Below are 27,660 nucleotides of genomic sequence, written 5' to 3'. Positions count from 1 at the left end.
GGTCTGTGACTTCGAGCCCCTCGTCGGGCTCTGTGCTGACCACTCAGAGCCTGGAGCCTGTTTCGGATTCTGTGTCTCCCTCTGTCTCTGCCCCTCCCCTGTTCATGCTCTGTCTCTCTCTGTCTGAAAAATAAATAAACGTTAAAAAAAAAAAAAATTAAAAAAAAAAAAAAAAAAAAAAAAGAACTGCGAGATCATGACCTGAGCCGAAGTTGGACGCTCAACCAACTGAGCCCCTTGTGGGTGTTTTCTTGATTAGACTTCATCATTTAGAACAGTTCTGGGTTCACAGCAAACCTGAGCTGAAAGTACCGAGAGTTCCCATATACCCCATGCCCCCTCCCTACATGCGTAGCCACTCCACTATCCATATCCCCCAGTTGTGCATTTTTTTCAATGCGTGGACCTCCACTGACAGGTCATTATCACGCAAAGTCCATAGCTTCTATTAGGGTTCACTCTTGGTGTATATTCTGTGGGTTTGGACAAATGTATGATGACCTGCATCCACCATTATAGTATCCTACAGAATAGTGTCACTGTCCTAAAAATCTGTTGGGGTTTTCTTCTTGGAAAATGTTAAACATGTACAGAAGCAGAGAGAATAGTATAATGAACCTCTCCCACGTACCGATTACCTGCCTTCAGAAATGACCAACCATGGCCAATCTCAAAGAGCCATTTTGCAAAGGCTATGGGAACATAGCTATAGGCAGATTGGTATTATGTTTGAGGAAAAAGGGTTTCTTCTCAGTAACTTTTAAGTGAGAGATTGAATTATTTTGGGGTGCTCATGTATTAAGGAACTAGCTGTGCTGGCCACTTTGCAAATGACTAGCAGCATGGCCATCACCTGGGAGCTTATTGGCCATGAAGAATCTCCCACCCACCCCAGAACCTACTGAGTCAGAGTCAGCAGTTCAACAAGATCCCCAGGTGATGTGTATGTACATTAAAGTTGAGAAATACTGACTGCCTGACCTAGGCCAGACACTTAAAATAGCCTCATAACGATCCGACAACACTTCAAGGCAGATGTTATCTTGCCCAGTTTACAGATGAGATAACTGAGGCTCAGATAGATTATTCAGTCTTCCCAAGAGCTCACAGCTAAGAAATTTAGATCTGTCTGGCTTCACAGTTTTTGATTTTACCACTTAGAGCATGCAGCCTCCCCACGAGGGAGTTTACTTTTGGGGCAACTCAGTAAAAAAAGAAAAGATAATAGTATGTGTTTACACAACACAAAACAACGAGCCATCTCAGCAACAACAACAGCAAACAACAACAGAAAACCACACGGTCGGCTATTACGCAAGCAATCGCTTCCTCCACTGAAAGACCTTCTCGCTTTCCAATCCACTGTTATGGCATCACGTAGACAGCTCAATATTTTAGAGTGGTCACAAAACAAAACAAAACACTGGAGCAGCGATCAAAGGTACTCCCCCTTGACAGTGACTGTGGACCCACATAGGAACGAGACTGCAACCACAGTCTCCCAGCACAAAGGGAAGATACATTATCGACCCGCAGAGCTGGGCAATGAATTTAAAAAAAAAATCAGCCAGACTGGTTTGACATCACATGGGCAGGAAGGGTAGGCTGTTGACTGACTGCTATTGCACCTTCCAACCAGCTGAGTGGTCTGAGCCTATCAGACCTGTGCAGGAGAACTGCTTCCACGGAGAAGGGGCCCTTAAGTGGCTGGGTATTGCTGGGCAAGGCCACAGGACATTTTGTTTTCTGAGGAGCTTTTCGAAAAGGAATATTACAGGAAAAGGTAGAAAAAGCACAATTCCTGGATCATGCTCGTCTGAGAACTCATCAGATCTCAGGAACTTCTCCCCTGTAATCCTGGGAGATGAGGCCATCTCCTTCTCTTTCTGCTGTCCTAATGACCCTAGGGACCTGCATTAATGGGTCAGCACGGCTACTTGGTTTTGCAACGAGTCGATCTGCCGATTAATTAGCCAGTAGCAGGAACCCGATGAAGTTCTCAGCTCAAAGCCCCAGGGATCCAGTTCAGGGCACGCTGCCCTCACAAAGAAAGATCAGGTGAAGAGGCACACAAACTGGCCTGGTCATAGGCACCACGGGGTTATTCTGATTGACTCTCCACTTTACAACCAAATGACCTGGACACAACTCGCTGTTGTGAAACAGTAATCCTACTGAAAAGTAGTAAACCTATTGGCTCCACAAAGCTAATTGCCTTTATGGCTGAGATCAAATTCCTAGTATTTGGATGACTTTATCCCCCACTCTTGTTTTTTTTTTTTTTTTAACTCTGCACTCTAATGATTTCATAATATTTTATGGCCAACCTCACCCTCTTGCTAAAAAATATAATGAACCCTAAGAATGGAGTCATGATCGGCCAAAAAACCCGGCCTAAGGTAAAACAGATAAGACTTTAAGAATTATTTTAAGAATGTTTTTCTATTTCAAGATTGCTCTGGCTATGCAGGGTCTTTCGTGACTCCATACAAAATTTAGGATTGTTTGTTCTAGCTCCGTGAAAAATGCTGTTGGAATTTTGATAGGGATCGCGTTAAATCTGTAGATCACTTTGGGCAGGAAAGACATTTTAACAATATTTGTTCTTCCAATCCATGAGCCTGGAATGTCTTTCTACTTCTTTGTGTCACCTTCATCTTCTTTCATCAATGTTTTATCATTTTCAGAGCACAGGTCTTTCACCTCTCTGGTTAAGTTTATTCTTAGGTAGTTTATTATTTTTGGTGCAACTGTAAATGGGTTTGTTTTCTTAATTTCTCTTTCTGCTGCTTCATTATTCGTGTATAGAAATGCAACCGATTTCTGTACATTGATTTTGCATCATGTGACTTGAATTCATGTGTCAGTTCGAGTAGTCTTTTGGTGGAGTCTTTCGGGTTTTCTATATAGAGTATCATGTCATCTGCAAAGAGTGAAAGATTTACTTCTTCCTTACCAAATCTGCATGCCTCTTACTTCTTTTTGTTTGCTGTGGCTAGGACTTCCAGTGCTATGTTGAATAAAAGTGGTGAAAGTGGACATCCTTGTCTTGGTCCTGACCTGAGGGGAAACGCTCCCACAAAAGACCTCGAATAGCCAAAGCAATCTTGAAAAAGAAAAAACTGGAGGTATCACAATTCCAGGCTTCAAGTTAGGTTACAAAGCTATACTAACCAAAACAGTATGGCACACAAAAATAAACACACCGATTAATGAAATAGAATAGAAAACCCAGGAGTGCCTGAGTGGCTCAGTCGGTTGAGCATCTGACTTTTGATTTCAGCTTGGGCCATGATCCCAGGGTTGTGGGACTGAGCCCCGAGTTGGGCTCCATGCTGAGTGTGGAGCCTGCTTGGGATTCTCTATCCCTGTCTCCCTTGTTTGCTCTATCAAAAAAAAAAAAAAAAAAAAAGAATAGAAAACTTAGAAATAAACCCATAATTGTATGGTTAATTAATCTTTAACAAAGGAGGAAAGAATACGCAATGGGAAAAAGAGTCTCTTCAACAAATGGTGTTGGGAAAACTGGGCAGCTACATGCAAAAGAGTGAAACTGGACCCCTGTCTTACACCACACACAAAAATCAACCCAAAATGGATTAAGGACCTAAATGTTGAGACACAAAATCATAAAAATCCTAGAAGACAGCACAAGCAGTAATTTCTCTGACATTGGTTATAGTGACACCTTTCTAGATAGGTCTCCTTGAGGAAAGGGAAATAAAAAAAAATAAACTATTGGAAATGCATCAAAATAAAAGCTTCTGCTCAGCAAAGGAAACAATCAACAAAACTAAAAGAAAACCCACTGAATGGGACAAGATATTTGCAAATGACATATCCAAATAAGGGGTTATTATCCAAAATATATAAAAAACTTACCCAACTCAACACCTCCAAAAACAAATAATCAAATTAAAAAACGGGCAAAAGACATGAAGAGACACTTCTCCAAAGAAGACATCCAGATGGCCAACAGACACATGAAAAGATACTCGGCGTCACTCATCATCAGGGAAATGCAAATCCAAACCATAGTGCGATATCACCTCACATGGGTCAGAGTGGCTAAAATGAACAACACAAGAAACAACAAGCGTTGGTGGGGATGTGGAGAACAAGGACCTTTTGTGCACTGTTGGTGGGAATGCAAACTGGTGCAGCCATTCTAGAAGACAGTATGGAGGTTCCTCAAAAAATTAAAAATAGAACTACCCTATGATACAGTGGTTGCACTACTGGGTATTTCTCCCCCAAATACAAAAAAACACTAATTCAAAGGGATATAGGTACTCCTATGTTTATGGTAGCATTATTTACAATAGCCACATTATGGAAGCAGCCCAAGTGTCCGTTGACAGATGAATGGATAGAGAAGATTATATAGATATAGATACAGATATAGATATAGATATAGATATAGATATAGATATAGATATATCACACTGGACTATTATTCAGCTATAAAAATAATGAAATCTTGCCATTTGTAACAACAATGAATGGAGCTAGAGAGTATAAGCTAAGTGAAATAAGTCAGAGAAAAACAAACACCATATGATTTCACTCATAGTGGAATCTAAGAAACAGAAAAATGAGCGAAGGAAAAAAAAGACAGAGACAAAACCAGAAACAGACTCTCACCTATAAAGAACAAACTGATGTTTGCCAGAAGGGAGGTGGGTGGAGGGATGGGTGCAATCGTTGATGGGAACTAAACAGTACACTGATCATGATGAGCACTGAATAACGTATAGACTTGTTGAATCACTGTATTTAAGAAAAATTTTAAATGTTTATTTAAAAATTTTTTAAAAATGTTTTATCTATTTTTGAGAGAGAGAGACAGAGTATGAGTGGGGGAGAGGCAGAGAGAGCAGGAGACAGAATCCACAAAGCAGGCTCCAGGCCTGCTGAGCTGTCAGCACAGAGCCCTACGTGGGGCTCAAACCCGTGACCATGAGATCATGACCTGAGCTGAAGTCAGACCCTTAACTGACTGAGCCACCCAGGTGCCCCATTGAATCACTATATTGTACACCTGAAACTAATATAACACTGTATGTTAACTATACTGGAATTACAATAAAAAAAAAAAACTTAATAAAAAATAAATGAAAGTAACCATTTGAATTCCAAAAAAAGAATGTTTTTCTAAACACTGAAGAACATTTTTGAACTATTTTTGATACTGTATTGGAATGTCTTGATCACTAGATTTTCCCTCTGAAACTTTCACAAAGATGTTGCTGATGTGTTTATGTAAATGACCTCCTTTGTTAGGAGGACAGTCATTATTTATCCCTCCTTTGCAGATGAGGAAACTGAGGCTGGGAGAGTTGAAGTTACTTGCCGTCCACAAGAAGGCCTCCCAGTGAGCAAGGGTCAGAGCCATGATCAGCTTCCAGACCAGGGAGTGGCCTTGTGTTCTGTGCATTTACCACAAGTTGAAGAAAAAGCCCAAAAGTAGCCACAGAAATTACCCCCTTAAAAAACCAAAGCAGCCACGCCCGTGCCAGGATCATTAAAGCAGTTGGAGATACCTTTTCACTTTGGAAATGACAAATTCCACACACAGGCTATTTAGTTAAGGGGAAAACATTGAGACACGAGTAGCTACATTCACCTGAAGCACATATTTCAGGCCTTTTAGCCTTTGGGTTGAAAGCTGTGACGTGGACCCAGAGCCATGGCACTTGGGGTGGGGCACACAGCTAGCTGTAGTCTTTCCTTCCCTTCCTCACTGCTCATACGCTCTTCACCTAAGGGGAAGTGAGGGTTCTGGAAGGCAGGAGCCCCCACTCAGAAAGTGGTGAGCTAGGGTCCTCTTAGCCATACTTCAAGAAGGAGGAGGGTATTCATTAGCTTGCAGTGTCTCCTGGCCCAAAGTCAGATGCCCTCCCCACCACTACCCCTTGAAATCATTTCTTCTAAAGGCCACATCCTAATGGGTCTGAGTCTGCATTTGTGTAAGTGCCGCTGTTCAGTTGAGGAGAACAAGGTGCTCTTTGTGCAGAGCAAGTTCGGTTTGTGCAAAGTGGAAAGATTTCAAAACAGTACAGGGGAGGGGAGGTGGGGGATCCAAATTAATCCCAGCCATGGAACCCCCATGGCTTGACTTCTGCTAACCCCTTCTGGTCTTGGCATGCTTTTGAGTCATTATTTTCTGATGCTATGGGCTATAGAGTGCCTTGCAAAATTCTCTTACCCACCACAAGTGAGTCCCGAGGAGTTGGACTCCAGGGCAGTTGGGTTCCACGGATTATCTCCCCAGAATGACTTATAGGTATCATGTAGATAACAACAGCCTGGGAAATAAATTCCACACAGGCACCACTTACGTTTGAAAGGCCCCAACTGCTGGAGGCCAGACTGTTTCATCTATAGTTAAGGAAGGGATTTCTGGCATTTTCTGTGAGCCTTCCAGGCCTCCTGCATCTCATCCCACTCACTAGGTAAAAGGGTGGAAAGAGGAGGTGCTTGTTTGGGATAGAACAGGGTGTGATGGGAAAATCAGCACAGGAGAGGGCCTTTTGTAATATTTAGTCTAAGGGTAAAAGTTTTGACAGTTATTAAATAAGTTTGCAGGAGGAAACAATGTCCTTGCTCTAAATATTTATATCACATACCGCAATATCCATAAGATCCTGAAGAAGGTTCTGGTTTGCATGTTGTAGCAGCTGGATGGACACTTGGAGGAAGTGGAGAGGGAATTTGGGCATGGAGTGGGAAATGGGCTGGAGAAGTCACTGCTTCAAGCCTGAGATTCTGTGAACACTGGAGGTGCCAATCCATTTTTGTAAGGGAACTGTACTTTTTAAAATACGAGATCTTTTTTTTAATGTTTTATTTATTTTTGAAAGAGAGAGCACGAGTGGGGGAGGGGCAGAGAGAGAGGCAGAGAGAGAATCCCAAGCAGGCTCCACGCTGTCAGCCCAGAGCCCGACACGGGGCTCGATCCCACGAACCACGAGATCATGACCTGAGCCGAAATCAAGAGGCAGATACTTAGCTAACTGAGCCACCCAGGCGCTCCTTTAAAGTACAAGATTATAGAGATGGGAGAATAAATTAATGGCTACCAGAGATTAGGGATGGTGATGGGGGTAGGGGGCAGGGTGGGTGTGACTACAAAGGGGTACACAGGGAGATCTTTGTGGTGATAGAGCAGTTTTCCTCTTGATTGTGATGGTGGTCACACAAATCTACACATGTAATGAAATGGCATACAACTATACATACACATTGTACCTATATCCATTTTCTGGGTTTTATATGTGTGATGTAATCATTGGGGGAGACTGGGTGAAGGGCAACTTCCTGTGACTCCATACTTATTTCAAAATCAAAAGTCTTAAAGGGGCGCCTGGGTGTCTCAGTCTGTGAAGCATCCGACTTCGGCTCAGGTCATGATCTTACAGTTCGTGGGTTCAAGCCCCGCATCGGGCTCTGTGCTGACAGCTCAGAGCCTGGAGCCTGCTTCGGATTCTGTGTCTCCCTCTCTCTCTGCCCTCCCCTGCTCATGCTCTATCTCTCTCTCAAAAATAAATAAAATTTTAAAAAAAAGTTAAAAAAAATCTGAGCACAACTCTGCGTTTCTTGTAAGTGACCTACAAAACCTTTCATTTATCCCATTTTTCTTTTGAGAGAACCCTCCCCCCACCTCCCCTCCCCCCATATACCATAACTCTTTGACTCTTGAGAACTAAAACTACAGACTTAAGAAACTTATTCTTTTCACTGGGTAGAGAAAAAAGTCCGAGAATGCGTGTGCCCTTCTTTTATTTTAATCTACAGATCTGATGTTTCAGATGAAGGCTATTTGATTGGCAACGCCTTGAGCAGACTGGGAGGATTCTATATCTGACTAAGCCAGCTCTTCTCCCTGCCATGGAAAAAAAAGCAGAAACACGTTCAATTCCTGCCATGCTTTCTATGTGAACAGAAGCGTAAGGGGAGGAAAGGAGGGAGAGGGGAGGCCACGGGGGGTGTGGGGTCTTGTGGTTCTCAAAAGAGAGGCTCCTCTCGGCTCAAAGGGGGCTATGCTTCTGGGTTGAGAAACGTGGAGAAATTGTCCCACAAGGTCAGGCACTTGGAAGGTTAACAGTTCAGCCAGCCTCAGAGAGGGGGCAGTTTGAGTTGAAGGTAGAAATGTGAACTGGCTTCTCTTCCCCACCTTCCCAAGTACACCAGAAGAGAAGATGGACGGAGCCTGAGCCCTTCAGGGAACAGGTGGTTGTAGTGGGCAAGTTATAAAGGGATTTGGTATGGGAGCACCTGCTGCAGGCTGTCAACTTCCTGACACAGTCTTATCTCCCAGAGGCCCCATCCTGGCCTTCCTAGATTCCATGCATCTCACTGAAACTTCTTGAATGCATCTCGTCTGGCCCATGCAAGCAAGTGCTTGCCTATAAGCCATCTCATATTATTCTCTTTTGTTGAGTCACAGGCCTGCTGGGCTTGAAGCCTGGTTCTACCACTTACTAGCTATGCGATCTTGGGCAAGTTGTCTCAGCCTCTCTGTTCCTCAGTTTGCTCATCTGTTATATAGGGGTAATATCTGCCTTCCTGGGTTCGTCAAGTGACTGGCACCTCATAGGTGCTTAGGAAGTGTCAACTTCTCTTTGGTCACTGTTTCCCATGTGGATGCCCACATGGTTCCCTTAGACTGGAAGATCCTTGAGAGAGCTTCCTTCTCTTCTTCCCCGACCTTCACTCCATCACCTAGCCCATGGTTGGGCACACAGCACATTGTTACTGAGTCCTTGTTGGATGGAGCTTTCCCGGCTCCCTCAGTGATGCTGATGGAAACCCAGAAATGGGCATGAGGGAATATCAATCTTCCATTTCTGAGTATGAAGGTAACATGTTGAATTCTTTACTTCCTTGATATATTGTTATAGGAAAAGTGTCCCCGTGATAAGGCCTGCCTTTAGTGCAAATATAATTTTAGACAATTATGTAGCTCAAGTAAAATTAAAGCCAATGCCTCAGTATCTTGACAAAATGCCCTCTTGATTGGTGTATCAGAAGAGGAGCAGGAAAAGAAATCAATTAGGCTGGCATGCTCATTACCACAGAATTCAGAAAGTTATTAAATATAGCAACAGAATCTGGAATTGACCTGGTCAGATCTATACTTCATTGTCTTGGGACCACACCTCAGTCTTCAGTCATTTGTGAGGTACAGTGGAAAGAGTAATGGATCAGGAAATGGAGACCAGAGATACTGTCCCAGATTGAGTCATTCATTCACTCATTCAGGCAACAAATATTTACTGAAATTTAGTATCAGTAGTTGTGTGACTTTTTTGAAGTCACTTCATCTCTCTGGGTCTCGTACTCCCCATCGGTCAAATGGTAACAAATCTATTTATATCATAAGTATGAGAATTCTGTGAAGGAATGCAGGGGCCAGAGCCTCGTAGACTGTTCCTGTTCTCTACTATTGTCTTCTATGCAATGGCTACGTGCATCGCTTGTGGTCATTTGAAAATTAACGTCCAAAGCCTATTTCAAGGGGGCTGAGGATGTTCTGCCTGTCTCATTTTCCTTCCTTACATCTTGTCAAGCCAACCAAGACCAGAGTGAGCAGGAAGGACAGAGAGCTCTGTTATACTGGGCTGAGGCATTATAGGGAATAGCACTCCACTTTGTGTTCCCAAATGGGCTGGACTTCAGACATGGCTCCTGTTATGGGTTGAGTCAGGTCCCCCAAAAAGAGAGGCTGAAGCCCTAACCCTGGGTACCTGTGAATGTTAGGGTCTTTGCAGATGTAATCAAGTTCAGATGCGGTTATTAGGGCGGCCCCTAAACCAATATAACCGAGGTCCTTATAAGAAGAGGGAAATTTGAACAAAGACACAGACACAGAGAGAATGCCATGTGAAGGCAAATGCAGACACACAGGGAAGATGGCGGCAGAGACTGAAGATGTGCAGCCACAAGCCAGGAAACACCTGGGGCCACGGGAAGCTGGAAGAGGCAAGGAAGCATCCTGCCCTCGAGGCTTCAGGGGGAGCATGCCATGCCCCTGCCACACCTAGATTTTAAACCCTAGCTCTTGGAACTGTGAGAGAATAAATTTCTATTGTTTTAGGCCACCCTGTTTGTGGTATTTTGGTACAACAGCCCTAGGAAACTAATACAGTCCCCGAACAAAAATAACTCCACCATGTACTTCCCTCTGCCTTCCATGTAGTCACGGTGCCTTTCGTTTTCTGTACAAGAACCCACATGAACATGATACCTTGGCTCCCTGGGCTCCGACCTAGCTCGCAGCGACATGGCTAAATGCACCACGAAGGTCGGAATCGTCGGTAAATACGGGACCCGTTGTGGTGCCTCCCTGAGGAAAATGGCGAGGAAGCTTGAAATAGGCCAGCACACCAAGTAGCCTTGCTCCTTCTGTGACAAAACCAAGATGAAAAGACGAGCTGTGGGGAATCTGGCATCGTGGTTCCCGCATGAAAACTGTAGCGGGTGGTGCCTGGACCTACAACACCACTTCTGCCCTCACAGTAAAGTCGGCCATTAGAAGCCTGAAGGAGTTGAAAGACCAGTAGAAGCTCCACCATTTAACACATTGCTAGCCTATAATAAATGAATTTGTGTGACAAAATTAAAAAAAAAAAAAAAAAAGCAATGCCTCGATCCCACCGTCTAAAAATGTGGTCTCCAGAATGGCAGAAAAGGTTGGGTGGAATCCTGAATTCTGCTTTCTGTTTTTCCAATAAGTCAAAATGGAAGGCAAGAGTGCCCCCCATCTTTATCCTCTCTGCTCTCCACTTTGATGGAAAATAGTAAGAGTAGGCAGGCATGGGTCCTACAGGCATGGGGCTGACTAAGCAAGCCGCTGCTGCTGGGCCTCAGCATGGCGACCATCTTGGGAAGGCCACGGAGTCCATGTGGGGTCCTGATACAGGCCAGCAGGGCTTGGAGCAGAACTGACCTCATTTAAGTTTTCCAAGCACTGCCAGCTTGTCTCCACCTAGACTTCACTCTTGCAGCCAACTAGAAGCTGCTGTCCTAGCAAAGGAGGCATCCCTTCTGTAGGACAAATGAGCAATTCATTTAACCAATGCATAGATGTTATGTTGAAAATTACTCTTTGATGACCACCATAGTAAAAACTGTTCAGGCAAGAGTCATCAATGGATCCTAAAACTAGTGACTGAAAGTTTTATGAAAAACATGTTATTTACATAGTCTCAAAGTATCTCCCCATACATTAGTTATTCAGTACAAAAAGAAAAGTTGTATCTTTACACTGGAAAAACATGGCAGACGTCATCTTAACAATTAATCAAAGTTAACGTCACCGACAATCACTGGATCCCTTTTAAATTTTTTTTTTTCAACGTTTTTTTTTTTTTATTTATTTTTGGGACAGAGAGAGACAGAGCATGAACGGGGGAGGGGCAGAGAGAGAGGGAGACACAGAATCGGAAACAGGCTCCAGGCTCCGAGCCATCAGCCCAGAGCCCGACGCGGGGCTCGAACTCACGGACCGCAAGATCGTGACCTGGCTGAAGTCGGACGCTTAACCGACTGCGCCACCCAGGCGCCCCTCACTGGATCCCTTTTAATGTTTGACTCATGCTAGAAATGCATGACCTCTCATCATGAGGACACATCAGGCAAGCCCCAACTGGGGACCGTTCTGCAAAATAACTGGCCCGTGCTCTTCCAAGATGCTGATGTCTTGAAAGACAAAGAAAGGCTGAGGGCTGTTCCAGATGGAAGGACACTTGAGAGAAGTAAGAGACGTGACAGCTAAATACAATGTGTGATCCTAGACTGCATCATGGACCAGGAAGAAAATAGCTGTGAAGGACATTCTTGGTACAATGAGCAGAATCGGAGTATGACCTGTAGATTATATAATAGTATGTTGTATCTAATGTTATATTTCTTGAATTTGCCAACTTTACCATATGTTTATCTAACAGAATGTCCTTGTTCTTAGGAAACACATATTGATGTCTGCGATTTACTCCCCAGAGCCTCACACGCAAAAATGTGTGTATGAGTGTGTGTGTGTGTGTGTGTGTGTGTGTGTGCATGTGTGTGTGTAGGGAGAATGGTCAATGTAACAAGATGCTAACACCAGATGAATCTTGATAAAGGGCACGTGAAAGTTCCTTCTGCTATTTTTGCATACAATTTTCTGTACGCCGGAAGTATTTCAAATTAAAATTGTAAAAATGTATTATTTCGAGCATTTAACCATGTGCCCGATGCCGTGCTCGGTGTGAGATATTCAAGGGAGAACAAGACACAGGCTTGATCCTTAACCCAGGAGCTCGTAGTCTGGGATGGACAGGACAAAAAAAAAAAAAAAAAAAAAAAGAGGCCAGCACATTTTGGCGTCACAAAGGAAGTTGTGAGAGCACAGAGAAGGTATGCCAAACCTAGACTGCCTGAGGAAGGGGGTCATAGGAGGCTGTTTCTAGAGGAAGTAAAGGGGAGGCTTCAAGTTGGAGGAACCGATTAAGTTTGGGGGTACTAGGGGCATACGCAAGCAGAGTTGACCGACGGACTGCGGGGCACAGGGAAGATGCCCGGACCTGTAGGCAGCAAGGGGAAGCCACCTGCCTCCTGAGGACAGACAACAACGCATGGATTAGCAGGTGTTGGGGGCCAGGCCAAAGTCCCCGTAGCTTCCTAGGTAACAGAAGAAGCGCAGACAGAAGCAAAACAACTTAAGGCTGTATACTGAATGTCCTAGAGACATCAGCCCCCAGACGGATAAATATATGCAACCTGGACAAATGCATGGCCCCAAATTAGGTAGGATTGCTAATAATAGACCGTGAGGCAGGAAGAGAACATCAAGTGATCATAAAAAACTAAAGACGTGATTTTTTGAGAACAGGATGAGCTTCACCAGCAATAAGGATAAGGTGGTACCCAATTAACACACAACAGGGTGGGGAGAGGTTGCTGTTAACAGGAAAAATCCTGAAAATAGTATCGGGTCCCAGAATAAAGGGAATCAGAGAGGCAGCACGCTGTTTCAGAAGTTGACAGGGGAGGGGCGCCCGGATGGCTCAGCCGGTCGAGCGTCCGACTTTGGCTCAGGTCATGATCTCCCGGTTCGTGAGTTCAAGCCTCACATCGGGCTCTGTGCTGACAGTTCAGAGCCTGGAGCCTGCTTCGGATTCTGTGTCTCCCTCTCTCCCTGCTCCTCCCTTGCTCACACTCTGTCTCTCTGTCAAAAATAAATAAAGATTTAAAAAAAATTAAAAAAAAAAAAAAGAAGTTGACGGGGGAATGGGACTTTATTCCCATTGAATTATAAGATACAAGAGCCGGGATGAGTATTCCTAGCAAGAGTGCGGAGGGAGCTCACCTGTTTTTCTGTCTTTGAAAACTTTTGTATTGTGGAAAATTTACAAAAAATGAGAACAGCATTAGCTTAAACTGCATGGAATTGCCGCCACGTGGGCATTTTTGCCCTACAAGAGCGGCGATTTCGCGTTTCAGATGAAAACGAACCCCCACATACCCGTCACCCAGCCTCAGCAATTACTGGCACATGGTCAGTTTCATGGCATCCAAATTCCAACCTATCTCCGGGGCAAACTGACTGGTTCGAAGCAAACTCTCTGGTGGGAGTTTTCGTTGTGCTTTTATTTTAATGATGTCCTATCTATAAAAGAGATCCAAATTACATACAGATACATGGATGTCTATATATGTTATCAGTTAATTATTTTTATTCCCTCACTGAGTAATATATTCACGTGGCTCCAAATTCAAAAGCTACATCACATTGTATACCTCGAATATATACAATTTTTCTCTGTCGCTTATATTTCCATAAAGAAAGACGAAAGCTACACAACAGAAACAGAAGGGCAAATGAGAAGTTGCCTTCCAAACAAACCCTGTCATCCAGCCAACAGCTCTCCCTCCTCAGAGGCAACCTATATGAACAGTTTTTATGCATCCGTCTGGAGAGGTTTTACGCGTGGGTTAGCAAATAGACTGTGAACTATTCCCACTGATCGGTGCCTTGCCTCTTCCACTTAGCAAGAGAAACGTCCTCGCTTCTCCAGCCTCCTAGCGTTCCATTTTTATGAACCACAATTTATGTAACCAATGAAATCACTATCGATGGACTTTTTGGCTGCTTCCAATCTGTGGCCGTTACAGACAGCGCCGTCCCGACTCACCCTCAACACTCATCTTGCACAAAAGCAAGTAAGTATATTTGGACGAGACACCCCTCAAAGCTGAACTGCTGGACGAACGGGAACGTGCCTTTGGAATTTTGACAGATATTGCCAAACTGCCCTCTATCAGGTAGGCGTTATTGTACCGCTGTCCTCACCCCTCCGTCCGCACCGTCTCCTTGCTGCACGTCCCGCTTCCCCCCAGAGCTCCAGAGGAGACAGTTCAACGTGTCAAACTCAGAAACACCCCTCCGACCTCAGTTTCCGATTGGTCTCGCTCTACACTCTCTGGCCCACACGGCCACCAGCCTGTCCTTCCTCCCTTCTCCTTTCCCAGACGCCATCAGTAAGCCTGCTGGCATCCTTTCCTCCTTCCAGGTCAGCCCCATTTAGCCATGCTAGCATTGACCCCTGGACTCGCTCTCCCCGTGTCCTTCTGCAGCACCTGCTCTGCCAATCCCCAGCCCTGTGAAAATCCCACCACCCATTCTCTCCACCCCCCACTCCCGGGCTGCTGGCTATTGCTGGAGAAGGTCATGAAGTTGGCTCGGCTACAAAGCCAGGCCAGCCAGCATCAGCGGGGCCCCAAGGGCTGCGAGGCAGTCCTTTTATATATCTGTATCAAATTTCTCTCAGTGATTGTTCCAAATCCTCTCCCTCTCCTCAGATCCCCTAGCCAACCCCCTCTGCCCGACCCCTCAGTAGAGGGCCAGCTTTGGATTTCGATGATAGGACACAGGTCATTGGGCAGGAGCTCTCAGTGCTCCCTCTTTCCCTAGCCCTGCGCCAGTTCTCTGCCTTTCCCCCGGCCCCCCGTCTGCTTGTCCCCCACCCCTCAGCCTCATGGAGACGAGGGACTTGCTCCTCAAGGTTGCCTCTTCCACCAGTGCCTTTGACACTTCGCCTGCACTTGGCCCCAGGAGCCATCCTCTTTCCCTTTGGGCAATCTCTCCCTCCCCACTGGTGTTTTTTTTCCCTCTCAGCCTAGAAACGCTTCCCACAAATCTGTGTCACTGTTCCACACTACCGCCGAGCTTTTAAAGATGGAGCCATCTTTAAAATTACACAAGTAATTCACGCCTCCTGGCGGGACTTCCTCCCTCCAAGTCAGCCCCAAGATTTGACAGAAAAATCAGGAAATTATAAGCAAAAGGAAGAAAAGAGAAACCACCCACAATCGCAGCAGCCGACTGTTAATATTTTGATATCTTTCCAACCTTTTTTTAAATGCACATCTATGCACTTACATATCTATGTGTATTTTTTTTCTCATAAAAGTGGATCGTAGCGTACATATTGTTTTGTCATAACATATTTCAGACATCTCAGCATTGCTCCGTATTAGCAATTGCTACGGATTACTGACCCTGGGTAAGTAAATTAACCTCCCTGAATCCATTTCCTCCCGTGTAAAATGAGGACTATTATTTATTATTATACTATTATAGGAACTACCTCACAGGGCTGTTATGAGGATTAAATAAGATAAAAATATATAAAAACACTTATCGCAGTGCCTGGCACGCAGCATGCTGCATTAATGTTAGCTCTTCTGATCTTCCCACATCAATAAATATAGCCCCACATAATAATTTAATGAGTTCTGTCACTGCTGTGTCTAGTAGGAGTGACGAGTGCACTTGAGTGAGCCACCAACACACGCTCATTTGGTACATGAGCAAGTATATCCGCGAGATAAACTCCTAAAAGCAGAATTGCTCCTTCAAAGGCTATGTGCATTTATAATTTTGGTAGATAGTGCCGGATTGTCCTTCATCCAGTGAGAGTCACCATGAGTTCTCGAACTGAACTCTGATTGATGGATGTTGAGTCTGTTGCAAAGTCTTCACTGCTACAAACTCAAGATGGTGATGGACATTTTTGTAACCAAATCTTTGAAAAAAAAATTTTTTTACATGTATTTATTTTTGAGAGACAGAGAGAGACAGAGCACAAGTCGGGGAGGGGCAGAGAGAGAAGGAGACACAGAATCCGAAGCAGGCTCCAGGCTCGGAGCTGCCCGACTCAGGGCTTGAACTCACAGACTGCGAGATCATCAGATATTTAGTGACCATCTCCAAGGCCATGCACTGTTTTAGGCACTGTGCTCACTTCATGAACAGAACCAGTAAAAGGTTCCTTCCTTGGAGGGGCTTACATTCCAACAAAGAGACACAAAAAAGAAAATAAGTAACCTAGGGGCGCCTGGGTGGCTCAGTCGGTTAAGTGTCCAACTTAAGCTCAGGTCATGATCTCGCAGTTGGTGGGTTCGAGCCCCTCATCGGGCTCTGTGGGACCAGCTCGGAGCTTGGAGTCTGCTTGGGATTCTGTGCCTCCCTTTCTCTCTGCCCCTCCCCTGCTCGCTCTCTGTCTCTGTCTCTCTCAAAAATGAATAATTAAAAAAAAAAGTCACCTATAGAAAATGTTAGAAGGTGATACATCCTAGAGCAAAAAGAAAAAGCAGAGCAGGCTAGAGGGGATCAGGAGTACTGGGAGGCGGGGGGGGGGGGGAAGATAGCAATATTAATAGTTAATATTAATATTAATATTTCACAGTACAATATTAAATAGGGTGGCCACTCCAGTACGGTTTGACCTTATTCTAGTGATGAGGAATCACTGAAGGAGGCATTTACTTATATTCATCAACATCTTTGCCACATCCACACACCACGTAACACCTAACAATTCTGTTTAAATCAACTTACTTTTCCCTACTCGGATTTCTTTGTTTCTTTTCTTAAGTAGACCTCACGCCCAGTGCAGAGCCCAACGCGGGGCTTGAACTCTTGACCCTGAGATCAAGATCTGACCTCAGGTCAAGCATCAGACGCTTAACCGACTGAGCTACCCAGGCATCCCTTAAACTTACGTTAAAGGAAGCTTTATAACCCATGTGTAAATAAAAACCAAGAATGGCATGCCGAATGTCTAGAAAGGGAGACTGGAAGATACCTAGGATTGGCCTCTTCCTTTCCTTTTAGAGACCAGCTGGTAAATAAGAACGATCACAACAAGCACTTATAAAATTGTGTGCTTATGATTTGCCAGGAAGCTTAGCGTTTTGCATGTAGCAGATAATTTTGTCTTCACAACAACGTCCATGCTATCGGTGCCATTATTGTCCCCAGGGAGAAACTTGGGCACCGCGTAAGCCTCCCAAGCGTCAGTTTGCTCCTAAACAAATGGGGACGATAATGGAGAGAGAGGAGAGAAGGCCTGTGGCTTCTACCCACTCTTCGTTGTGTCTGGGGAGCGCTGGAGAGGGGGCAGGAAGGGGATGGACCGTCCCATCTACGTCATCTCCTGACCACTACGCCCCAAGTTCCAGTGATGGAGATTAGAGCTAAATTGTTGCTTTAAAATACAAACAACCCTCCCCAGGGTTAAATTTATTGGCCACTTCCAACTTCCTGTGAAAAACTTTAATCAGGACGTCCAAATTGATGTCAGACTGGCTAGGATGGGAGCTTTTCTTTTCCAGTCGAGTTAATATACAGTGTTATATGAGTTTCAGGCAAATGATATAGTGACTCAACACTCGTATGCCTTACTCGGTGCTCATCAAGATAAGTGTACCCTTCATCCCCTTTACCTATTTCACCCATCCTCCCTCCTACCCACCTGTTCTCTGGGAACCACTATTTTCTTCTCTATAGTTTTTTGGTTTGTCTCATTTTCTTTGTTCGTTTGTTTTGCTTCTTGGATTCCACGTATGAGTGAAATCGTGTGGTATTTGTCTTTCTCTGACTTTTTCACTTAGCACTATACCCTCTAGATCCATCCATGTTGTTGCAAATGGCAAGATTGCATTCTTTTTTATGACTGAGTAACATTCCATTAGAGATACATACCGTGGACACTTCGGTTGCTCCCATACTTTGGCTATTGTAAATAACGCCGCTATCAACACAGGGGTGCAGGTGTCCCTTTGGGTTAGTGTTTTTGCATTCTACGGGTAAATCCCCAGTAGTAGAATTACTGGATCATAGAGTAGATCTATTCTTAATTTCTTGGGAACCACACTGTTTTCCACACGCAACGCACCAGTCTGCATTCCCACCAACAGTGCATGAGTGTTCCCTTTTCTCCACATACGATGGGAGTTTTGATTAGAAGAGGGAAGAAGTGTCTCTGGAGCATCGGCCCTGGCCCCTTCTGGAAGGGAGCCGACCTGGGCAGATACTAGTGGAGGAGCGGGCACCTGGACAGCTGGAAGGAAACAGGCAGCAGAAAGCTGGGTGGGAAGAAACGATGACAAGCTGTATCAACTTCAACGGTCTCTGCTTCAAGTCTTTAGGGAGAGAGGAGCAGAATCTAAATACGATCAATAATACATCAGCAGAGACACAGTGCCTAGGTGCTCTTAACCTGCTTCGTATCTCAAAGTGTGCTCCTGCTTTTCAACTTCCTGAGAAGTGTGCTGCATTTCTAAAAAGAGCCGTTTCATTCACATGAAACAATACAGGACTCTGAACCACTCAGTCAAAGAATTCGAACCAGAAAAACGTCTGGTGCAGTTACCATTGAATAACAATTCCACAGAGTCACAGAGATGAATCCAGGTTCCTTGAAAGGTTTACGACCAAGAAAAGTTCAATATAATATAGTAAACCTGGAATGTATTTGATTTATAAAGGAAAGACGAGCTCTTGTATAGAGTAAATGCTATTTTTAAATGGCTTCGAGAAAATTGGAGACTAAAGAAAAGCTTCTCATAGAAACAAAAAAAAAAGCTGGGAGCAGAAGGGGTTAGTTCTCTGGGGCAGAGCGGGCATTGCCAAATGACCCCAAATAGCCCACAAATGCAATGTGTTAATGTGGGTCCTATATCACAGAGGAGAATAGCACTAAATCGGTTCTGTGCAGATCATCTACGATGGGATAGAAATCCTAGAGGCAAGCACACTACTCCTGATTTTACAGTGTAGAAAAGGAGATAGCAAAATCCTCTAGTCGAGAGCCTGGTGAACGTGGCACCACATTTTCTAGTATACAAATGGCTTCCTTCTCATGCCCAGCATTTGAGGAGTCCCAGACAAGACTCAAACAACCCTGGAACTTACACTAGAGTTCCTATATGCTAAAGTGAGATTAGCAAAGCTTGTTGCTTGGCAACACGTGCTCTATAAACCCTTGGATCTTGGGTACGGTGAAATAGACAAAGTACATCTAGTGTTTTGTTTCATTTAATTTTTTTAGTGTTTATTTTTGAGAGACAGAGAGACAGAACACGACTGGGGGAGGAGTAGAGAGAGAGGGAGACACAGAAGCCGAAGCAGGCTCCAGGCTCTGAGCTGTCAGCACAGAGCCAGACGTGGGGCTCGAACTCACGAACTGTGAGATCATGACCTGAGCTGAGGTCGAACGCTTAACCGACTGAGCCACCCAGCGGCCCCTGTTTTGTTTCATTTAATTTTTTTTTTAATGTTTATTTATTTTTGAAAGAGACAGAGACAGAATGCAGGTGGGTTAGGGGCAGAGAGAGAGGGAGACACAGAATCTGAAGCAGGCTCCAGGCCCCGAGCTGTCAGCAGAGAGCCCGACGCGGGGCTCGAGCTCACAGACTGCCAGATCGTGACCTGAGCCGAAGTCGGCTGCTCAACCGACTGAGCCACCCAGCCGCCCCCTTGTTTCATTTAAAAAGAATTTCTTCTTTGTCACCAAGATCCAAAGGCTGATACCATGCTTCATAGCTTTCCAGATGCTCACAGCCCCTAACCAACAGGACACTGGCCAATATCTATAAAGTCAGACTCTTCACCTGCCAGTAAGGAGGGAGTATGGGAGGCTACATACACATTTACTACGTCACTGGGAGTTTAGCGAGCCATAGCTTCTCTGAGAATGATTTATCTATGAATTTATCTCAAAGTTAACTAAAAAGAAGTGGGAAGTCATATGAAGCTATTCCTAAGAATTTTAGAAGACTCTGGAGAAAGTCAGGTCAGTTTATTTTCTAAATCAAATAGGATTATCTTTTGAAGGAAGTATGCCCTTTAGCTGATCATTTTAAACAGTGATGAATAATTGCATTTGGCCAAATAACAAAACCCAAGATATACAGGGTAAATTCTTTGAAAACAAATAAAATCCAATGAGCGTTTTTTAAATAAAATAAACGTATTTAAACATATTTCCTTACTCTCACTGATGGCTTTCTTATCTTAAGGGAGATTTAACACAACAAATCCTCTAGAAAAGCAGGATCTCAAAATGCAAAACACTGTTTAAATGAACCACACACATGAAGTACTCAAATGAATATGTATTGCGGGTGGGAATACAAAATGGTAACATCACTTTGGAGAACAGGCTGGCAATTTCTGAATAAAGTTAAACATGCACTCACCATTATAATATAGCAATTCTACTAGATAGTTACTCAGGAGAAATTAAAGTATACATCCACATAAAAGTTAAAACACAAATATTCATAGCAGCTTTATTCGTAATGGCCCCCAATTGGAAACAACCCAAATGTCCATCAAAAGGTGAATGGACAGGGGCGCCTGGGTGTCTCAGTCTGTTAAGTGTCAGACTTCAGCTCAGGTCATGATCTCACGGTTTGTGAGTTCCAGCCCCACATTGGGGTCTGTGCTGACAGCTCAGAGCCTGGAGCCTGCTTTGAATTCTGTGTCTCCCTCTCTCTCTGTCCCTCCCCCACTCACGCTCTGTCTCTCCGTCTCTGTCTCTGTCTCTCTCAAAAATAAATAATAAACATAAAAAAAAAATTTTAAAAGGTGAATGGACAAATTGTAACATATACATACAATGAAATATGACTCACAATAAAAAGTAATGAATCACTGATACAGAAAGCAACATGGATGGATCTCAAGGACATTCTAATCGAAACCAGCCAGACACAAAAGAGTGCATATTATGTGATTATACATGTATGTGAAACATCATAAAGAGAATCTAATCTATGGCGATAAAGAAAAGGAGACCAGTGATAACCTGAAGCCAGCAGCAGGGGTTGAGATTAACTAACTACAAGGGGGCATTCTCTCTGGCAATAGAAGTGGTCTGTATCTTGACTGCGGGCTTAAACTGGGTGCAGTTTGTGATAAGTATGTGAATTATATCTCAGTAAAGTTGACTTTAAGCATAGTATTAATGGAAAACTCTTCAAAAGTTGAAGATTTTTACAAACATTTTTATTTTTTAATTAATTAATTAATTAATTAATTTTTTTAAGTAATCTCTATGCCCAACGAGGGGCTCAAACTCAACGACACCAAGGTCAAGAGTCACATGCTCTACCGAACTGAGCCAGCCGGATGCCCCCAAAAGTTGAAGACTTAAAGTTACTTCTGCTTAGCAAGTATAAGCATTAAGCATCCTGTTGGAAACTATGCACCAAGATGCAGTCCTTGCAGTGAGGAAACTACTCTCTTGAAAACACTAGGCACACAGAACAAGGTAGCTGAGTGGGGCGGTGGCAGCAGCCTTGTGGACACAGAGATGCAGATCTCTGTGAAGCCTCTGATGGGTAAAACTATCACCCTCACAGTCAAGCCCGGTGACACCACTGAGAATGTCAAAACCAAAGTCCAAGACAAGGAGGGCATCCCACCTCACCAGCAGCGTCTAATTTTTGCGGGCAAACAGCTGGAGGATGGCCGCACTCTCTCAGGCTACAATCTCCAGAAAGAATCCACCTTGCGCTTGGTGCTTTGCCCGTGGGGGGGCATCACTGGGCCTTCCCTCCGCCAAGTGGCCCGGAAATACAACTGTGACAAAGTAAAATGTGCCGTGTTATTCTCGTCTGCACCCCAGCACTGTCAACTGCCGCCAAGAAAAAGTGAGGCCACACCAAAAACCCGCGTCCCGAGAAGGTCAAATAAGGCCTCTCTACTGACTCTTACTTTGCTTGTAGGGCAGGCTCCTGCCCGAGCCCCAAGACCCTGTGCCCTCAATAAAGCTTCCCTTCCACTGACTGGAACAGTGAAAAAAAAAACAACAAACAAACCCACAAACAAAAAATTAAGCACACAGGCACATACGCACGGTGGAAGGCACTGGGCTGATGCTATTTGGAGCTGGTAGGTACAGTTTACCAGGATCATTTAAATAGTGCCTACCATGTGGGAAGCATGGCGAAAGGGATAAAAGGCAAAGGACTCATTAGGCTGGAAAGAAGACCAACGTATAGATTAGGTTGGTCAGGAGAACTGGGATCAGATCAAGGACAAGAAATGGTATTCTACATCACTATGAACCCTAGCTTGTCACTGTCATCTTGTTAGGTGCCTCTCAATAGAGAGGCCAGTCAATCTGGATGCAGCTTGACCGTGTCTAAAAACTGGTACAATGATCAGGACAAAGAGTGGAAAATGATGTAGGACAAGAGGTTCTTCAGATTCCTTGGCCAGGCTGTAGGGACTCTCTTTGCCCTTCCCATCAGCATGAAAGCCCTCTTGTTCTCTCCTTTCAGTGTTTGATAAAAAGTTCTACTAAGGTTTTAACAAATACAGGAGATTGGATAAGGAACTTATCTGGAGTGTTTTATTCATCTATGTAGCTTTAGAAATTAAAAGATGGGGAAATAGCTAATTGAGTATCTACCATATAATCTTTTTGACAAATTCCTACCACAGTATATTTATTTTAAACACTGAAAAAAATATTTGAAGCAAAATTTTTGCATTGAATATACAATTTGATAAGCTATTTTTGGGTTTACATTATATTATGAACATTTTCAAATGTCAAAAATAATATTTAAAATATTATTTTAAACACATGCCTAATCGTTTTTATAGTTATTCAGTTATCTTTATTTTTATTATTTTGTTTTTACTTTTTTTTAACTTGTTTTATTTTTTATTTTTTTAAATTTACATCCAAATTCGTCAGCATCTAGTGCAACAATGATTTCAGGAGTAGATTCCTTAGTGCCCCTTATCCATTTAGCCCAACCCCCTCCCACAATCCCTCCAGTAACCCTCAGTTTGTTCTCCATATTTAGGAGTCTCTTCTGTTTTGTCCCCCTCCCTGTTTGTATATTATTTTTGTTTCCCTTCCCTTATGTTCATCTGTTTTGTCTCTTCAAGTCCTCATAGGAGTGAAGTCATATGATTTTTGTCTTTCTCCGACTAATTTCACTTAGCATAATACCCTCCAGTTCCATCCATGTAGTTGCAAATGGCAAGATTTCCTTCTTTCTGATTGCCGAGTGATACTCCATCGTATGTATATGTGTATATATATATATATATATATATATATATATATACACACACCATAACTTCTTTATCCATTCATCCATCGATGGACATTTGGGCTCTTTCCAGACTTTGGCTACTGTTGACCATGCTGCTATAAACATGGGGGTGCATGTGTCCCTTCGAAACAGCACACCTGTATCCCTTGGATCAATGCCTAGTAGTGCAATTGCTGGGTCGTAGGGGAGTTCTATTTTTAGTTTTTGGAGGAACCTCCATCCTGTTTTCCAGAGTGGCTGCACCAGCTCGCATTCCCACATAATCTTACAACAGGATTCAGAGTACAGTCACACCGAACCAGAAGTATTCTGAAATTGCTTTAATTAGAGAAATCTAATATCACATTTTTTTAAGGAACTCATAATGAGATGCAAAAAAAAAAAAAAAGTGTGGTGTGTGGTGGTCATTTCTCGGTCCCACACTTGAAGGATGTTGACGAACTGGACAATGTTCAGAGGCCAACGGCTAAGATGGTAATAGGTCTGGAAACGATCTCATAAAGACTAGAATGAAAACACAGAGAAGAAAACATTTGTGGCGACATGGCCACTGGTGCCAAATATCTGGTGATGGACCCTTGAGTTGTTGCCACCTTTTGGCTGCCGTGAATAATGCCACAAGGAGGATTAGCATACCTGTATCTGTTTGCATCCTGGTTTTCAAGGAGTGGAATTCTTGGATCATCTAACAATTCCATGTTTACTATTTTGAGGAACTGCGAAAATGTTTTCCACAGTCACTACATTCTAGCCAGCAATGTGCAAGGGTCCTATTTCCACATCCTCACTAATACTCGTATATAGCCTTACAAAGTTTTTTTCTGTTATATATCCACATAAAATAGCTACCTATGCCTTTTTAGGTTTAAGGCATACCTATACCTTTTTAAAACAAAAATGAGGTCCCATTAATCATGTTGCTCTTTCACTTGGCAATCTAGCGTAAACATCTTTCCCATGTCGAGTGACATATGACCATGTTATCATTCTTAATGGGTGCACAGATTTCCATGGAGGGAACGTACTGTAATTTGTTTAACCCAACGTTTTCCAAAGGCTGTACATAACATAGATCCCACAAGATCGCCCTCAAAAACAAGAACTTAAGTTAAAAAGTTAAAGATGCTTCATACCCTACCTCTTTTGTTGGGCTATCACAATGTTAAAGAAACGATTTTAATGGGTTTTCCTAAACTTCCTTAACCATCTTTTATTCTTCAGGACACTTAACTTATTCATATTTTATAAAACACCCTGGGAAATGGTGGCTTAACTGATCTGTGGCAAATACTAGGTTTCTTGTTTTTTACATTGAACTTGCCACTTCAACCACTTTCAAGCATGCAATTCTGTGGCATTACTTACATTCACAAGGTATACCATTCCCATGATCTATTTCCAAAACTTTTTCATCATCCGAAGCAGAGACTCTATGCCCATTATGAATAACTCCCCATTACCCCCTCCCCCCAGCCCCTACTATCCTGTAATCTACTTTCTGTCTCTATGAACTTATCTCTTTTAAATATCTCACTTAGCATGTTCTCAAGTTTCATTCACGCTGTAGTATGTACCAGAATTTCATTCCTTTTCATAGCTGAACAACATCCCACTGTATGTATGATGTAATTACACCATATCAACCGGTGATGAACACTGGGGTGGTGGCCACCTTTTCGGCTGTTGTGAATAACGCCACGAGGAACAACAGCATACAAGTATCTTTTTGAGTCCTCGTTTTCAAAGGAGTGGATTGGAAGATCAAGGATCTTACGAGAATTCTATGTTTCATATTTTGAGAAGCTGCCAAAATGTTTGCCACAGTCAGTGCACTATTTTCCATTCCAACCAGCAATGTACGAGGGCCCGGTTTCTCCACCTCCTCACCAACACTTGTTAATATCTCTTTTATTACAGCCATCCTAGTGGGTATGAAGTGATACCGCTTTGTGGTTTTGATTTGCATTTGTTTAATGACTAATGATATTGAACATCTTTTCATATGCTTATTGGCCATATGTAAATCTTCTTTGGAGAAATGTCTATTCATAAAGTCCTCTGCCCATATTTTAATTGGGTTGTTCGTCTTTTTGTGGCTGAGTTATAAGACCTGTTTACATATTGTGGATTAAGCTCATCACATATGATTTACAAATTTTCTGGTTGTCTTTTCACTGTCTTGTTAATGTCCTTTGAGGCACGAAAGTTCTTAATTTGATAAAGTTCAACTTATCTATTTTTTCTTTAGCTGGTCATGTTTTCAGTGATATATCTAAGAATCCATTGCCCAATCCAATATAATGAAGATTTACCCCTGTTTATTCCCTAAAAATTTAATGGTTTTAGATCTTACTATTTAGGTCCTTGATCCATTTTGAGCTAATTTTTGTATACGGTGGGAGGTAGGAATCCAACTTCACTGTTTGGCATGCGGATATTCAGTTGCCCCAGCCCCATGTGTTGAAAACATTACGTTTTTCACAACATTAAACATCCTTTTCAACCTGTCCCATATTTTTCCCTAAGAAAAATTTTTAGAAGAATTGCTGTGCCAAGAGAGGTGCACATTTTGAAGGCTTCTGATACATACCACCAAATGTCCTCCACAAAGGACATTAAGAACCCACTGCAGTGAATTTAAACACCACTTTCCCCACACTCTCAACAGCCGTGTATACTACAAACACATTTTAAATCTCTGCTAGTCAGGGGCGCCTGGGTGGCTCAGTCGGTTGAGCGTCCAACTTCGGCTCAGGTCATGATCTGGTCGTTCAAGAGTTCGAGCCCCACGTCGGGCTCTGTGCTAACAGCTCGGTACCGGGAGCCTGCTTCAGATTCTGTGTCTCCCTCTGTCTCTGCCCCTCCTTCACTTGCACTCTCTCTCAAAAAAATGAATAAACATTAAAAAAGAAATCTGCTAATCACTGTGGCATGGGAATGTATTCCAAATAAAGTTTAAGAGAGGTTTAGCTGAACTTCCCTTGATAGTCCCAACATGCTAGCCTCGGCACCTTCCTTTCCAAAGGCTTCACACTTATGAAAAGATTGTCTAAGGACAGGACTCAATGTAAACTAGTGCAGAGTTTAATATATAAGTCGAGTTAAGGAAGCAAACTAAATCCTCCCTTTCAGAAGAGTGAGACTCGAAATGGAAAGTATAATTAGGTTCCTCTGCTAGATAATGTAATTTCAAAATATTTCCCTCCTCAGGGGCGCCTGGGTGGCTCAGTCGGTTAAGCGTCCGACTTCGGCTCAGGTCATGATCTCGCGGTCCGTGAGTTCGAGCCCCGCGTCGGGCTCTGTGCTGCCAGCTCAGAGCCTGGAGCCTGCTTCGGATTCTGTGTCTCTCTTTCTCTCTGCCCCTCCCCCACTCGCAGTCTGCCTCTCTCTCCCTCTCAAAAATAAACAAACATTTAAAAAATTAAAAAAATATGTATATTTCCTTCCTCAGCACAAAGTCACAAACCAGCTATTGGCGACTTTCAAGTGTGCCCTCTTTTGTGTGTGTTCAACGGAGAGTTACCAAGCACAAGAGTCATGCCATGAAATCAACTAAACCGAAGTTAGAGGGTTTTTCTTATAGCCATATCCTAATTATCAAGGAAAAAGAAAAACTATTTTGCTGGTGGTCTGCTATTTACTACGAGTTGAGCACTTCCGAATGTGAACTGTGCCAGGGCTTTTATAGTTGATGTAGCTTTTTGTGCCCTGTCTCCTTTGCTTCTCTGAAACAAAAACGCCAAGTGTATCTTTATTTTGTTTTGTCTCAAGCTGTAGTCACTAGAAAGAAAATTTTACGGTGAGTGCTTTGTCAGTGGGAACCTGTATTAATATGGAAATCCTGAGAGGATCATTTATCCACACAAAACAAGAAACCAGGGGGAAATGAGCTTTCCACATTTCATCATAAAGCATGCATAATTCATACAAGAGAGGCAACTATTGATGAGGCTGAACAAAATGAGTTTCTTGTTGCCAGAAAGAATCAAAATATTAGGAATCAAGCTCTCTGATTTCCTAAATACTTTCTTAAAGCCCTCAGAAGCTCAATGCCATCATGCATCTGTTACAGTAGCAAAGATGAAGGCAAATGTTTTTACAGAATCAATAAAATTTTAAGTGGCAGACCGGACCTTGTAAATATCTAGTTCAACTGTATTTTACAGATTGGAACTCTGAAGCCCAGATTGGTGAAGTGACTCTGCTGAAAGTCACACAGAGCAGTGACCGAGCTGGAGCCAAAGTCAG

The 27,660-nt window shown here is 43.3% G+C and overlaps 1 protein-coding gene and 2 pseudogenes across 4 annotated transcripts in view; 2 read left to right on the top strand and 1 right to left on the bottom strand.

Annotated features, from left to right (window-relative positions):
* Positions 1-3,395: 3,395 nt before the first annotated feature.
* The window catches only part of LOC125932294 (P2R1A-PPP2R2A-interacting phosphatase regulator 1-like), a 74,796-nt gene continuing 50,531 nt past the window's right edge, over positions 3,396-27,660 (bottom strand). For 3 of the 4 annotated variants that reach the window (XM_049644846.1, XM_049644843.1, XM_049644847.1), the window contains one exon: positions 3,396-4,068. In XM_049644846.1, coding sequence (XP_049500803.1) covers positions 4,002-4,068 — 67 coding nt within the window. In that variant the 3' untranslated portion in view covers positions 3,396-4,001. Of the gene's footprint in view, positions 4,069-7,547; positions 7,886-27,660 lie in introns of those variants that run through there. The other variant, XM_049644845.1, reaches the window with a different exon arrangement.
* Positions 10,158-10,612, top strand: LOC125932304 (60S ribosomal protein L37a-like; annotated as a pseudogene).
* LOC125932302 (ubiquitin-like) lies at positions 21,651-22,033 on the top strand (annotated as a pseudogene).

Source organism: Panthera uncia, chromosome X (assembly GCF_023721935.1).
Source record: "Panthera uncia isolate 11264 chromosome X, Puncia_PCG_1.0, whole genome shotgun sequence".
Classification (NCBI taxonomy): Eukaryota; Metazoa; Chordata; class Mammalia; order Carnivora; family Felidae; genus Panthera; species Panthera uncia.
Note: the sequence above shows the minus strand (reverse complement) of the source record. Positions and strands in the feature narration are given on the sequence as shown.